The following is a 14,121-nucleotide window of genomic DNA, read 5'->3' on the forward strand; positions in this document are numbered from 1 at the left end:
CCTTCAGAATGTAGTTTCTCTTGAAGAAGGAAAAGATCTAATAGTTTCCGCCCTCTCAAGCACAGTTGTAAAAAACAATGCAGAAATTTCTATAATTATTCTTTTGAACTTGTGTTCAAAAGAAAAAAGAACTACCCATTTTACATACACAAAAATCAACACTGAATTAATTCCACTCTAAGGCAATGTTTCTGAATGCAAGTCTTGCACTACAGCAAGACTCCTGTGAGGGATTTCTCCTTGGAATATTGACTGTTCCCTACCAAATTGTTGGACATGTCTTTTTTTCTTGGACAGACATTTGGCTAAAGTGAAAAAAAGGAAAAATGCACTTATCTGGAAATATAGTAACACACCTCCTACCTTTCAGCCAAATCACAGTTCTGACACATAGAAAGATTTGAACTATTCAAAAAGGGAGCCTTAGGAAACACAGTTTGTCTCACAGCTGCAACAAAACAAATCACTTCTTAGTGCTGACTCCAGGCCCCTCAGTTTCTCAAAAGAACTAAGAATTAGGACCACAATTCTAATGAAGGAGACAGCTTGCCACATACTGCAAGCTCTGAGTTGCAGGAAGGTTGGGTCCTTCTCTGTCCTTTTCGTAGAAAAATGATGTTTCAGCCCTTGGTTATGCAACTTATTTGTGATAGATCTCACCTTTCTTGCTGCTAACAAGTAACCAAATCACCTGAGTTATAAAATGAAGATTGGAGGATGTATGCAGTGCTCTGAAATCGGGTGGCTGCAATCCTCACAAAGACCATACTTTGTCTATTCTCTACAATAAGCAGAGCAATGCACAGTGTTTGAAAAATCAGGCTAAAACTCAACATCACTTTCAAGCTTGTTTCCTCTAGCATTATTTCTTCAGTCTCCCTCTGCTGCTTAACTGTAACAAAGACACATAAAATAAAGATCCTTAAAACACTGCTAAGCCTGTTCTGGCTTCGGTTAGAAACCCAGCCTTCACAAATTCCACCTCTATGCTCATAAAACATATTGCAAAGTAAAATTTAATTCCTCCTGTTGTAAGAATGCTACGTGCAACTGAAAGCTTAAAATGTATGCCTAACTCTAGAAGGGTTCCTTTTAACTTCTAGATCTTCAGGAGCTACATAGTGACCTACTACCACTCTGCCTCACACACAAATACACAAAGTAATCTTTAGCAAATGGGGTTGACAACTCTCAGCTGAGAAAAACAAGGTGTTCTATTGCTACCATGACAGCAAATTAACTACTGAAGCCTAAAATACAAAATTAAATCCCAGACCAGACCTATCCCAAAAAATTCTGTTTAAAGCATCTCTCTTCAGCAGCAGTGATAAGTTTCCACACTGGGATTTGATATACCAAGATGGATCACAGAGCTGTTTGCATATTTAAACAAAAAGAAGTGTCCTCGGTGCCAGGCAAGGTTAGTAGAAAAAAGCACTGTTAAAAGGAAATGAAAGAAAACTGCATATCCTAAAGGAGGATCTGCATGGTTTATAATGCTAGAGTATCAAGTGCTAGAAAAAACTAGCCCATGGTCATTGGTACACTAACATCACAGTCTGTAAACATTAAATTATTAAGGATCCACACTGGACTGATTCTGATTTTCAGAAACTCTGTGCATTGTTCACATAACTCTTCTACTCATCTCAGATTTCACATCTACCCTCTTCTAAGACACCGAAGCAGCTAACAGAAGCACCAGATTCTTTAATCTTTTAACAAGCCCATAGTGTTGGCTGGCATAAGGGCCATACTAAACAAACTACTCTTAAAGCATTCATACCAACACAACTACACTTATGATGGTCATCACCCAGCAGCAGAAATCAAGCCTGCCTCAGAAATATACCTTACACTTCAATGTACTGAATACTCTGCAGATACTCATGGCATTTCACCTGCAACTAAGATAATAAGGCAACCACCCTGGAGAGACTTCGCATCATTATAATAAATCTCAACTTAGGATGATCTGTGCCTCTTAGGAACATGTACTCCTGCTTAGGATCTCCTGGCTCTCTTCCAGTCCAACCCATATGCCCCGACAGTCATTGTATGCTTGAGCCCATGTACTTGGAGAACTGTGATGCCCAAGAGCCACCACTTCAGTGCAAGGAACTCTAGACTCTGGGAAGGACTTTACCTGGTAAGGTAGTAAGGTTGTTATGTACACTATGACACATTTGTTTCATGCTGTTTTACCCCCCCTTCCATAGAACTGAAAGATACTTCAGAGACTCACAGCATGGCTGAGGTTAGCAGGGCTCTCTGGGTCCACCTGCTCCAACCTCCGCTCCAGTAGGGCCATCCAGAGCATAGTGATCAGGCCTGCATCCAGGTTGCTTCTGAAAATCTTCAAGGTGAAGAATTCACAGCCTCTCTGGGGAACACGTGTCAGTGCTATGGCACTCACACAGCACAGAAGAACCTCATGCCCAGAGGGAACCTCCTGTGTTTCAATATGTGCCCACAGTCTCTTTTCCTGGTGCTCAGAACCAATTAAAAGAGGCTGGCTCCATCTTCCCTGCACCAGCCTATTTAGGTCTTTTAGACACTGATGAAATTCCCTGAGCCTCCTCCAGGCTGAACAGTCCCAACTCCATTACCTTCTATTCAGAGGAGAGGTGTTCCACTCCCCTGATCATGGAGATGATGGCACTCTGCTGGACTCTTTCCAGTACACCCATAAGTATTTTTCACCCCAGACATACCAGAAGAAACTCCAAAAAAAAGCATGGAGGCAGCACAGATTTTCACTTAAAACATATTACAAGTTAATGGACCGTTGACCCATCTGAAAATGTTAATGGTTTTGCAATGTCAACTGACCTCAACTGAAAATAGTATTTAACAAGAGGTTTTGAGAGAAAGAGCAGTGAGTTAAAAGCACACATCAATTAACAGCTCTAACCACATTTTTTACTTAAAGTCCTCTAATACAGTTTTAGATAAGAATTTCATTCAATTTCTTTTGAATTATGTTAGTCTACAGACATACAGCAGAGCATAACAATGTCAGCACTTCTCTCCAATTGCCCGGGTCATTTCCAGTGTCATAACATGCTTTGTATCTTTGCGTGAGAGGATGAATGACATCTTTCTACATACCTGACAAGCATTCAAGCTTTTTGTACCAGCTTATCTTTTTGAGTTAAACAGCACTGAAACTTGAGTGCCAGCTCAATGTGAACTAACCCGAGTATTCATACAAGTTGCCTCAGGGCAGCAGTTTCTGGAGACATGATTGAAAGCACATCTGTAAAAAGTAACTCGAGAGGCCATAATCAGAAAAGAACATTTAAAGATAAGGTAACCCATAAAAGTGCTGTTATAAGACCAGCACATAACAGACTGAAAATTCATTAACTATCTAACAAGACAAAGTTAAAGCAAGTGTTCAGTATTGCATGCTCATCTAATTCTCCAGCTGAATGTGATAAAGGTTTGAGAATCATTGTGCTTCCCTTTCAAGGCGGATATTACCTACACAATGCATGACCAAGGTTTGATGGTCTAGGTATCTTGGTGTTGGGTTTGGAGGCTAATAGTGAAAGGAAACAGCCTACAGCCATCGCTGGGAAAGAGGCCATCAACATCCAGTTATCACAGGGATGCAAGGAAGACAGTCACAAACTAAAGAAACCATTCCAACACAGTTACTCTGCAGAAATGTCCTGTAGCTCTTTGTGTATCTTGAATCACCAGAATACAAGAACCAAACTAACTCCCTCGCTGCCTGGCCTGGGACAGTGTCAAAATGGATACAAACCAACAGTTTTAGGATAACAAAATAACCAAAGCAGTACAAGAGGAATACAGACAGGTACTGATTGACGCTCGGCTGAACATGAGCCGACAGTGTGCCCGTGTGGCCAAGAAGGCCAAGGGCATCCTGGCTTGCATCAAAAACAGTGTTACTAGCAGGAACAGGGAGGTAATTGTCCCCCTGTACTCGGCATTGGTGAGGCCACATCTCGAGTACTGCGTTCAGTTTTGAGCCCCTCACTGCAAGAAAGACATTGAGGCCCTGGAACGTGTTCAGAGGAGGGCTATGAAGCTGGTGAGGGGTCTGGAGCAGAGGACTTATGAGGAGCGGCTGAGGGAGCTAGGATTGTTCAGCCTGGAGAAGAGGAGGCTCAGGGGAGACCTTATTGCTCTCTATAACTTCCTGAAGGGGGGTTGTAGTGAGCTGGGGGTTGGCCTCTTCTCTCGTGTAATCGATGACAGAACTAGAGGGAATGGTTTTAAGCTGCGCCAGGGGAGATTCAGGCTGGGCATTAGGAAATATTACTTCTCAGAAAGGGTAGTCAGGCACTGGAATGCACTGCCCAGGGAGGTGGTGGAGTCACCGACCATGGAAGTGTTCAAGAAATGTTTGGATGTTGTGTTGGGGGATATGATTTAGCTGGGAAGTATTGGTAATGGTTGGACTAGATGATCTTCTAGGTCTTTTCCAACCTTGATAATTCTGTGATTCTGTGATTCAGACATTGCTCAACTTTCAAACATGCTTTCAATGTTGTTAGGCCTTCTCAGTCTGCATACCATGACCTCCTATCTCAGAATTTTCTGGAGCAATGAGCAACTGCCACAACAGACACAAGGTTCAGAAAAATAAACTGCATCAATCTCAACAGCTAGAATGAGTGGGGGTCCAAACACAAGTACACGTCTCAACAGCAGCTGCAGACAAATACAAAAATAAAGATTAGAAATAAGCAAAAATACTTGCTTCTTATACCACTGAATGACTTCATCGTGCACACACACAAAAGAACATGAGCATAACAGACTTGAACAGCAGGTAAAATGGTAGTCAAGTGCTAAAAATATAACCCTATGTACCCTATGTAGCATAAGTATACTTACAGCTGCAGCTCTCAAATAAGACATACAATGGTTCTTGGAACATGGATAAGCTTTGCAGAGAAGACAAAGATCAGGTTGTGGAAGAGGTGACAGCCAAAACTAGAAACCAGTTGTTAATGCGGAGTTTCAGCATCTGTTTCTGAGACTGACTGATCTAAGAGATGCCATGTCAGGCTTTGCGGAAACAGATACCTGAATGTGAAATTAAAGATAATACACAACAGATCTATTAAGAAATCATTAGGGTGTAAATATCAAGTGACGTAAATGGACTTTAAAAAAATAAAAGCTAAAAGAAAATGAGTTTACAAGTAAAGAAGGTATTCAATGCAACTATCTGGAGCATGAAATAAAAAGCACCGTATTTGTTTCCTCAGAAGTCAAACATTTGGCAATTTCCACCATAAGCACAAGGGAGAGTATACTGAGCAAGTGCTTACCACTCCCTTGAAATCTGATACTGAATTATGGAATTTAAGCTTCCATTAAAACAACAACAACAACCACACAATAACAACACCACAGAACAAAAAAAAACCAACATCTACAGGTGCCAAGAATCCTGAAATCTGGAAGGAACAGATGGATGCAAGAAAACATATCTGTTCTGCAAATATGCCAAAAAACTCTCTTTGTCTTCCTCTCAGAAGAGCCCCTTAAAAAATGTTCCTAGGGTTTTTTTCAGCATCCTGTGGCTGCAGGCTTAAACAACAGTAGTCTACGTGGAATGCCACTATCAAGTTAAACAACACCCTGTAAGACAATCCCTTTAAGGTTACATAACACGTAAAGGTTTAATGGGCCCATTATTTGCATTTCAGGTTTGGTTGATGTATTCACATTAATTAACTAGTCCTACTTAACTAATAATGAAGCTTATGACTCAACTAAATTCAAGTGTCAAGGTAAGTGTCTTTTCGATATCAACAGGTGAGCTACAGGAAAGAAGGGGACAGACCCTTTAGCAAGGTCTGTGGTAAGAGAACAAGAGGAGATGGCTTTAAGCTCAAAGAGGGTAGGTTTAGATTGGACATAAGGCCCCATTCCTGAAGACTTAAAAGGCGAGGCTGGATCGGGCCCTGGGCAATCTGATCTAACTGTGGCGTCCCTGTTCATTGCGGGGGAGTTGGACTAGATGACCTCTAACTCTGAAGATTCTATGACTTCACGTAACATAGCTGAAACGGGACTATTTTTCTCAGTACACACCCTTTCAAAGTCTTCACAATCTAACCCCTATACTAAAGGTCCCTGTAAAATGATCAGATGCTGTTGTAACGTTATCACTACAGTTAACTCAAATTACAACAAAACAATCATGAAGCTCCCATATCCCAAGCATGAAGAAAGAAAACAATCTGCAATAAAAATCTAAACTGTGTAATAAGTTTTGAAATCAGTAAGACATGTCAGAAATACAGTACTGGAAAAGTATCCTCGTCATCAATATATTTATTACATGAATCAACGATGAAATTCAAACCAATGCAGACTCATGATCAGAGCAATCCAGTGCCAACACAGCCAAAAGCTGAAAGCTGTGATAGTACCCTCAGTGTCATTTGTGTGGGCACTAGCTTTCTATTAAGGAATTTACCTATTTAGAAATGAATTACTGTTTTTGTTACATCTTGAGCACAGGAAAGCCACACGGTGCTTGAAACCTTCAACAAAAATGAAATAAAGTTTAACCACTGGCAGAGAAGAAAACAAGCTGTTCTGTTGTCAATGAAGACCTCTGCTTATCTGTCAAAACAGGAAAAATTTTTGTTGTAATAGTTATATTTAAACACATTTGGTGAATACTCTCATTATTTTATTCGTCAGTGAACTATATGATCTATCACTCCATTAACCGTAGAAATAAGAAAGTTGATATACTGCATATCTGGAAAGAAAAAAATCACTATACACTAAAATATGCATGTCAAACCTGCTAGGTTTTATGGTTTTGTTACCTTCTTTTTGTTGGCTTTTAATAACAAATACAAAAAAAAAAAAAAATAAAAAAAAAAAAGTTGATATACTGCATATCTGGAAAGAAAAAAATCACTATACACTAAAATATGCATGTCAAACCTGCTAGGTTTTATGGTTTTGTTACCTTCTTTTTGTTGGCTTTTAATAACAAATACAAAAAAAAAAAAAAAAAAAAAAAAAAAGATTTGTTACTCATTTACATTAACTGCATCATGTATTTTATATGCAGCCTAATTCCTCTTCACTCAGTATGGTCCAGGGAAGTAAGAAGTTTGGGCACTCCTGCACTAAAATGCACAGCACCCAGAGTGACAACTGATTAGTTTTGAGCAGATGAAGACTGAGGAGTACTTAGTATCTCAGGCTGGGCAGCAACTCCATTCTAAGTGACAAAGTTACTTTCATTCACAGTCTCGCAGTCTCACGCGGGTTGGAAGGGACCTTAGAGATCATCTGCGCCTGGTGGCACAGTGGTAGGAACACCACTTGCAACACCAGAGGCCCGGGTTCGAATCCCCCACGTGGCGCAAGTGGTAGAAGTGCCGCTCTGCTACACAGAGGCTCAAATCCCAGGGGTTGGACTCGATGATCTCTAAGGTCCCTTCCAACCAGCACGAGACTGTGATACTGTGAAACAACAAATTTATGTTGCCCAACATCTGTGTTGCCTAAGTTAGATACACATTAGGAATTCCACCTCTTCACCTCCACTGCAACCCGATGTAAAGGCAACAACTATTTTGAAAGTGAAAGAACTAGCACCAAATATTTAGGAATAGAAGAATGATGAACCTAGTACTTGCTTTAATGAATATCCTAAAGAAATTCAAGCAATCTCATCTGAAACAATGACTTTTAACCAAAATGAAAGCATCCAGAAAAAACAAGTATTGCGCTGCATTCTGTTCAGCACAGTCAACTATGCAATGCTGTAGCATCTTTTGCCAGCCTGAAAGGAGACAGACTTGAAGGAAGGTGAGGCTGGTCTCCTTTCAGTAGTGCGTGGGGATAGGACTAGGGGTAATGGGATGAAAGTACAGCATAGGAAGTTCCACACAAATGTGCACAAGAACTTCTTTACAGTGAGGGTGACGGAGCACTGGAACAGGCTGCCCAGGGAGGTGGTGGAGTCTCCTTCTCTGGAGATATTCAAGACCCGCCTGGACGCCTACCTGTGTGACGTGGTGTAGGGAGCCTGCTTTGGCAGGGGGGTTGGACTCAATGATCTCTGGAGGTCTCTTCCAACCCCTACAATTCTGTGATTCTGTGAAGGTATGGAGAAGGAGCTTTCTCCTGCCAGAGCCAGGTTATGACACACCTTTCACACACCCTTCCTTTCCAAAGAAATCATCATAAAAATTGTGCTTCAAAGCAGCAAAAGTTGGATGACACTTCAATGAACAGAAGATACAGTTATACATAGGTGACTTCAAAAGTAATGTCTCCTATTTATTTCCATGGGAACTACAACAGATAAATAGAACACAGTAACAGTAACTGACAGAGAAAACTTTCAGCTATAAAACACTACTTTTCTACACCGTCATCACCATTAGCTATGCACTTTTGCCAGCAAAGTGTGCCACGCTTGTAAAACCTACACCAGTGAAGGTGACCCACTGTTTCACAGCTTGTATGATGGTGACGCTGATAGGAAAGTTCTCCATATGCAGCCCACTTTTCGTTAGTCCAAACAGATGCAAGTCAGAAGGTGCCAAATCCAGATGACATAGTAGTTGTGACAGGGCAGTCCAGCCAAGACTGTCAGTGTGCTCCACATGCTTCAAGCTGGTTGCAAGAGAAAGGTTGTCTCCCCCTCTGGCTGGACTCTGGAAGTTGGTTTCTTCCCCACTTAAATAGCATCACAATGTAGCAGTCAGTTCACAGTTTGTCCAGGTTCCAGGAAATCCAGAAAGATCCCACCTTTCTTACCCCAAAATCACTTTACCTGCTAAGAGCTCTTGAACTTTTTCTTTGATGGGGAATTCACGTGTCACCATGGATTGCCAATTTTACTCCAGCTCATAAAGGTGACACCACATCGCCTCACCAGTAATAATGCAATCTAGGAAACTGAGCATCCATGGGACCCATCAGGCACAAACTTCACAACATTCCAACAATCACTACCTCTAACACACTAAAGCCGATGTTCAGCTTCATTCACAGTTCCCTGGTGATAATCTGCTGGTTCACACTGATAAGCTGATGAAGATCCTCTTCAATTTGTAGTGTGACAGCTGTGTGCAGCTTTCCAGAATGTAGCTTGTCTTTCACATCACTGCTGCCACTGCTGAAATGCACCTTGGCTGCACTGTGCTCACATCTACTGGTTGGTCTCCATAGACATAGAGATTTTGGAAAGGGTCCAGAGGAGGGCCACGAAGATCATCAGGGGGCTGGAGCACCTCCCCTATGAGGACAGGCTGAGGGTGTTGAGCTTGTTCAGCCTAGAGAAGGTTGCGGGGTGACCTCATTGCAGCCTTTCAATACCTGAAGGGAACTTACTCCCAGGAGGGGAGTAAACTCTTCGAAAGGGCTGACAATAGCAGGACACGGGGAAATGGTTTTAAGTTAAAAGAGGGAAGATTTAGGTTGGATGTTAGGGGGAAGTTCTTCACTAGGAGAGTGGTTAGGTCCTGGAACAGGCTGCCCAGGGAGGCTGTGGATGCCCCGTCCTTGGAGGTGTTCAAGACCAGGTTGGACGGGGCCCTGGGCAACCTGATCTAGTAAAGGTATATGTTTGGTGGCCCTGCCAGGCAGGGGGGTTGGAACTACATGATCCTTGAGGTCCCTTCCAACCCGGGTCATTCTGTGTGATTCTGTGTGTGTGAATGTTCAGCAAGTGCCAATGAATGCCAGTAGGTGCAAATTTTTTTTTCCACATAGAGGAATACAACAACACATCTTTGCTTCACGTGCATTTCCATACCAGATACCATTTTTTTCAGGCTGCCCTTCTGCTGCCATCTGTCACACAGCAATAAGGCTTAACAGAATATTAGTGGGAAGGTTCAACCTCTACTTTCATACCACCAACATCCACCTCTGAAGTTGTGGGCCAACATAATACAACTGGAGGCAATACTTTCAGAGCAGCCCTCATAGCAGCTATGCGTCTCTGACGCTCTTAACCTGCGTCTTCAAAACAGACTTACAAGTAGAAGCCAGACACTGAAAAGCTAAGGAAAAGAGCTCACGGGAACACTTTGCTTTAAGATCATTATCTTCGCCTCTTAATGACATCCCTAAGCATTTAGCCACATTTCGAGCATTTTGTTTCTCCAATCACACAAATAGTGTAAGAAAAATTATACTGATACTGAACTTGAGAGCTAAGCATTTTATGAGCTAGTACTGTGCATATTATCAAGACAAACAACAAAACCTCTAGCTGAATGCCAATAAGTTTAAGGCATCTTTCTGATATCTTCTAGAGCACCAGATATTGAAATTGTTTGTCTAGACCCCCTGGGAAACATGAGATGGAAATGGAAGATCCACTCACTTTTTCTCAGAACATGAGAAAAATACTTCCAAAGAGACATACACTGAAAATATGTTGGGTTGGGTTTTTTTTTGCTCTTCCCGTAAGATGAAATATACCAACAAATATGTATTCCTTTTCAGGAAGTCATCTGTAACAGACTCAATTCAATATAAGGATTAAGATATCCAGTAACATTACAAAAATAATAATAATAATAATAATAACACAGGCTTAAAAACACACAAAAAAATCAGAAAAACCTATTTTAAATAAAAGTACAGTAGCAACTTGAAAGGCTACATAATTGATAGGAATGTATTTCCATACTATATTCCAAAGTTAAGTATTGCATAGTCAAGATATTATTTTAAGGGTAGTTCAATTACTTTGTTACGAAGTTATGTGCTCTAACCCAGAAGTAATGATGAACCAACAGTACACTCCCTGTATTCTAATACACATCATTTCTGCAGGTCAATCAGCCCTCTAAGATGCTCAAAACCAAGGTAGTGGTTTCTCTTCTGTAAGTTCTATAGTGACTTTACTTTTCTTCTTCACTGGAAAACCTATCCACCTACTTTTCGCTTTAAAGATTGATACAATAACTGGATCCGAAGGGAGCAACTGTTAGACAGTAACATTTTCTAATGCAAGGCACACTCCTTGGGAGTGACTTACTATATTTAAAGGAATTGAGATTAAGTTATTTGCTAGGAGGGTCAATGGCCTCCTATGCCATTTTTTCATTGCAAACCCAGAAAAAACTGAAAGCTCTTTGCTCTTAAAAGGAAAGCAATACAAGTAACTAAGGGTGCACGCTGGACAGCAAATATTCAGTATAGCTAAAAAAAATAAACAACTCTATTAGGTTAGCATCAGTACTACCAACCTAGCAAAAGTATCTTCTAGGGCACATTAGAATGCTACTCTCATCCTCATCTACCCAACATGAATAGTTGCTGGCATAAATGGACAAAGAGATAGTAGCTAATAGCGTTATTAACGATGAAAGACTACCTGAGACATGGCATCTTGGAAGAACCTTAACCACCAGTATTTAAACCCATTGCACGCCACCTTATTTCCTTTTTCTTACTGCCTCTTGCCGTTTTGTAAGAGGAGGAAGCCAACCATCGGCCTCCTACAAAACAACTCGTCGAGAAAGGGAGGAGAGAAAAAGAGAGGAACAGCACCTCCCAGCCCACAGCCACCTCACACTGACACCCAGGGGCTCACACTTGCCGCTGCAGCTCCGCTCTCCCCAGGCACCCGGGCTCCCTGCCTCCATCCCGGGCTCGAGGGCCCACACAGCCCGACCCCCCTCCCCGGGCAGCCGCACCCCGAGGCCGGCCCGCTCCTTCCCCAGCCGCCTCCCCGGGGGAGGCCCCACCCCGCAGCGGGGCCTCACCTTTACGGAGCTCCCGGTGCCAAACGGAGACGATGGGCCCTGCGTGCTTGCGGTGGTGAATGAGCCACAGAGACAACGTCTGCACGCTCTGCTGGGAGTTGCTGAGCTCCGACAGCTTCCGCTCCAGCGCCGCCTCCGAGAATGCCGACATTCTGAGCCCCGCTCGGCCCTGCCACCCCCACCAAGCGCGGCTGCGGCCCGGCCCGGCCCGGCCCCGCTCAGTCCCCGCCTCTCCGCCCCAGCGGGGGAGGAGCCGGCTGAGCCCCGTCCCTTCCCGCCTCGCCGGTCGCCACTTCCGCACGGTCCGACGGCCCGGCGCTGCAAAATGGCGGTACACAAACCTTCCGGAGAGCCGCTCCGTCCCGCCCCCCTTCTCCTTCTTCCCTCACTTCCGGCAGAGGCCCGAGAGGCAGATGAGGGGGGTGGGTGTTGAGTGGATTCCGCCCATCGCAGAGGGTGGTGTCTGAGCCTGAGTTTTGCGGGACTATAATGCGTGACTTACTGCTCCCGTCGCTTTGTCCAGAGATCTGGGTTCATTACCTGGCTGAGTGCTGTCTTTTGGAGAGATGCTCTGACAAGGCCTGAGGTCTGTGACATGTGGAAAGCAAAGAAGAAGAGTTGGGAGTCTTCTTTTAGTCTGGGAAATAACATAAAAAACTGACGCAAATAAGGCCCAAGGTAACCCAGGCATTTATAAATACCTGAGGTGTGAGGGCCATAGTGGCGAGACTGGTCTCTTTTCAGTAGTGTGTGAGGACAGGACTAGGGGTAATGGGATGAAAGTACAGCATAGGAAGTTCCACACGAATGTGCGCAAGAACTTCTTTACAGTGAGGGTGATGGAGCACTGGAACAGGCTGCCCAGGGAGGTGGTGGAGTCTCCTTCTCTGGAGATATTCAAGACCCGACTGGATGCCTACCTGTGCGACATGGTGTAGGGAGCCTGCTTTGGCAGGGGGGTTGGACTCGATAATCTCTAGAGGTCCCTTCCAACCCCTACAATTCTGTGATTCTGTGATACCAGCTTCTTTCACCTCACACATTAATGAGCTGTGATGCAGGGAGCATAGCACTACAAGCTTGCAATACAGCCTTGAATTTTGAGAGTAGGAAGGCTCAACAGAGGGATTTGAACAGGCTGGATCAATGAGCTGAGTCCAGATATATGAGCTTTAACAAGACCAAATGCCAAGTCCTTGCCTTTGGCTTCAATAGCCCCCTGTGTTGCAACAGGCTTGGGGCAGAGCAGTTGGTAAGCTTTGTGGGGTGTTAGTCAACAGCCAGCTGAATGTGAGCCAGCATTGTGCCCAGGTGGCCAAGAAGGCCAATGGCATCCTGGCTTGTATCAGGAGTAGTGTTGCCAGCAGGAGCAGGGAAGTGATCATCCCTCTGTACTCAGTGCTGGTGAGGCCACACCTCAAGTACTGGTGCTCAGTTTTGAGCCCTCACTACAAGAAAGACATTGAGGCCCTGGAACATGTCCAGATAAGGGCAGTGGAGCTGTGAAGGGTCTGGAGCACAAGTCTTATGGGGAGTTGCTGAGGGAACTGGGATTGTTGAGTCTGGAGGAGGCTCAGGGGAGACCTTACCAGTCTCTACCATAACCTGATATGAGGTTGTGGTGAGGTGGGGGTCAGTCTCTTCTCCCAGGTAACAGTGATGGAATGAGAGGTAATGGCCTTAAATTGCACCAGGGGAAATTGCACCAGGGAAGGTTCAGGTTGGATATTAGGAAATTAGGGGAAATTTCTTCTCAGGAAGAGCAGTAATGCACTTAAACTCATACATGTCTAACATGCATATACCTTACTATTGGGACATCCACTGTTTTAACAGGATGTTCCTTTCACACATCCAGATTGTCATCACTCAACAGCAGAAAGCTAGTTAAAAAGCAAACAAACAAAACCCCCTTTACTTTAAAATTAAGTAAGTTTTTTTCCCTATGCCATGTCTGACATTCAGATGATGGCCCAGATGATTAATTTCAGGTAATTTTCCTAATACTGATTTTTGGTGAAATATTCTATTTCAAACAACAACAACAACAACAAAATAAACATTTGTGGGGGTGAATGGGGAGTCTTAGGAGGTTTTCGCATGAATTCTGTTCACAAAAAAAACAGATGTATCTGTGGTATGGATGACATCTGAGGAACTAGAAGGGATTTTAAAGAAATGCGCTTGAGAGAGAAGGTTAAGTGGTAATATTTAGACATCTCAAGTTAGCCTCATATTCACTCAATTTATTGCATTTTGTTCACCAGTAGTGGAAAAAATTGTCATACATTGTTATTTTTGCAATGTACAGCAGAGGACACTCTGGTCAAGTAGAACTAGCCAGTGAAGTAAAATTAATACAGAGCTAACA

At 43.2% G+C, this 14,121-nt stretch overlaps 1 protein-coding gene across 1 annotated transcript in view; it reads right to left on the minus strand.

Moving 5' to 3' along the window:
- Nucleotides 1-12,108, minus strand: part of RPRD1A (regulation of nuclear pre-mRNA domain containing 1A) — a 44,858-nt gene extending 32,750 nt beyond the window's left edge. The window contains exon 1 of the mRNA XM_015854312.2: nt 11,751-12,108. Within this exon, the coding sequence (XP_015709798.1) occupies nt 11,751-11,901 (151 nt within the window). The 5' untranslated portion in view covers nt 11,902-12,108. The remainder of the gene's footprint in view (nt 1-11,750) is intronic.
- Between the last annotated feature and the right edge of the window lie 2,013 nt (nt 12,109-14,121).

This window comes from Coturnix japonica, chromosome 2 (genome assembly GCF_001577835.2).
Source record: "Coturnix japonica isolate 7356 chromosome 2, Coturnix japonica 2.1, whole genome shotgun sequence".
NCBI lineage: Eukaryota > Metazoa > Chordata > Aves > Galliformes > Phasianidae > Coturnix > Coturnix japonica.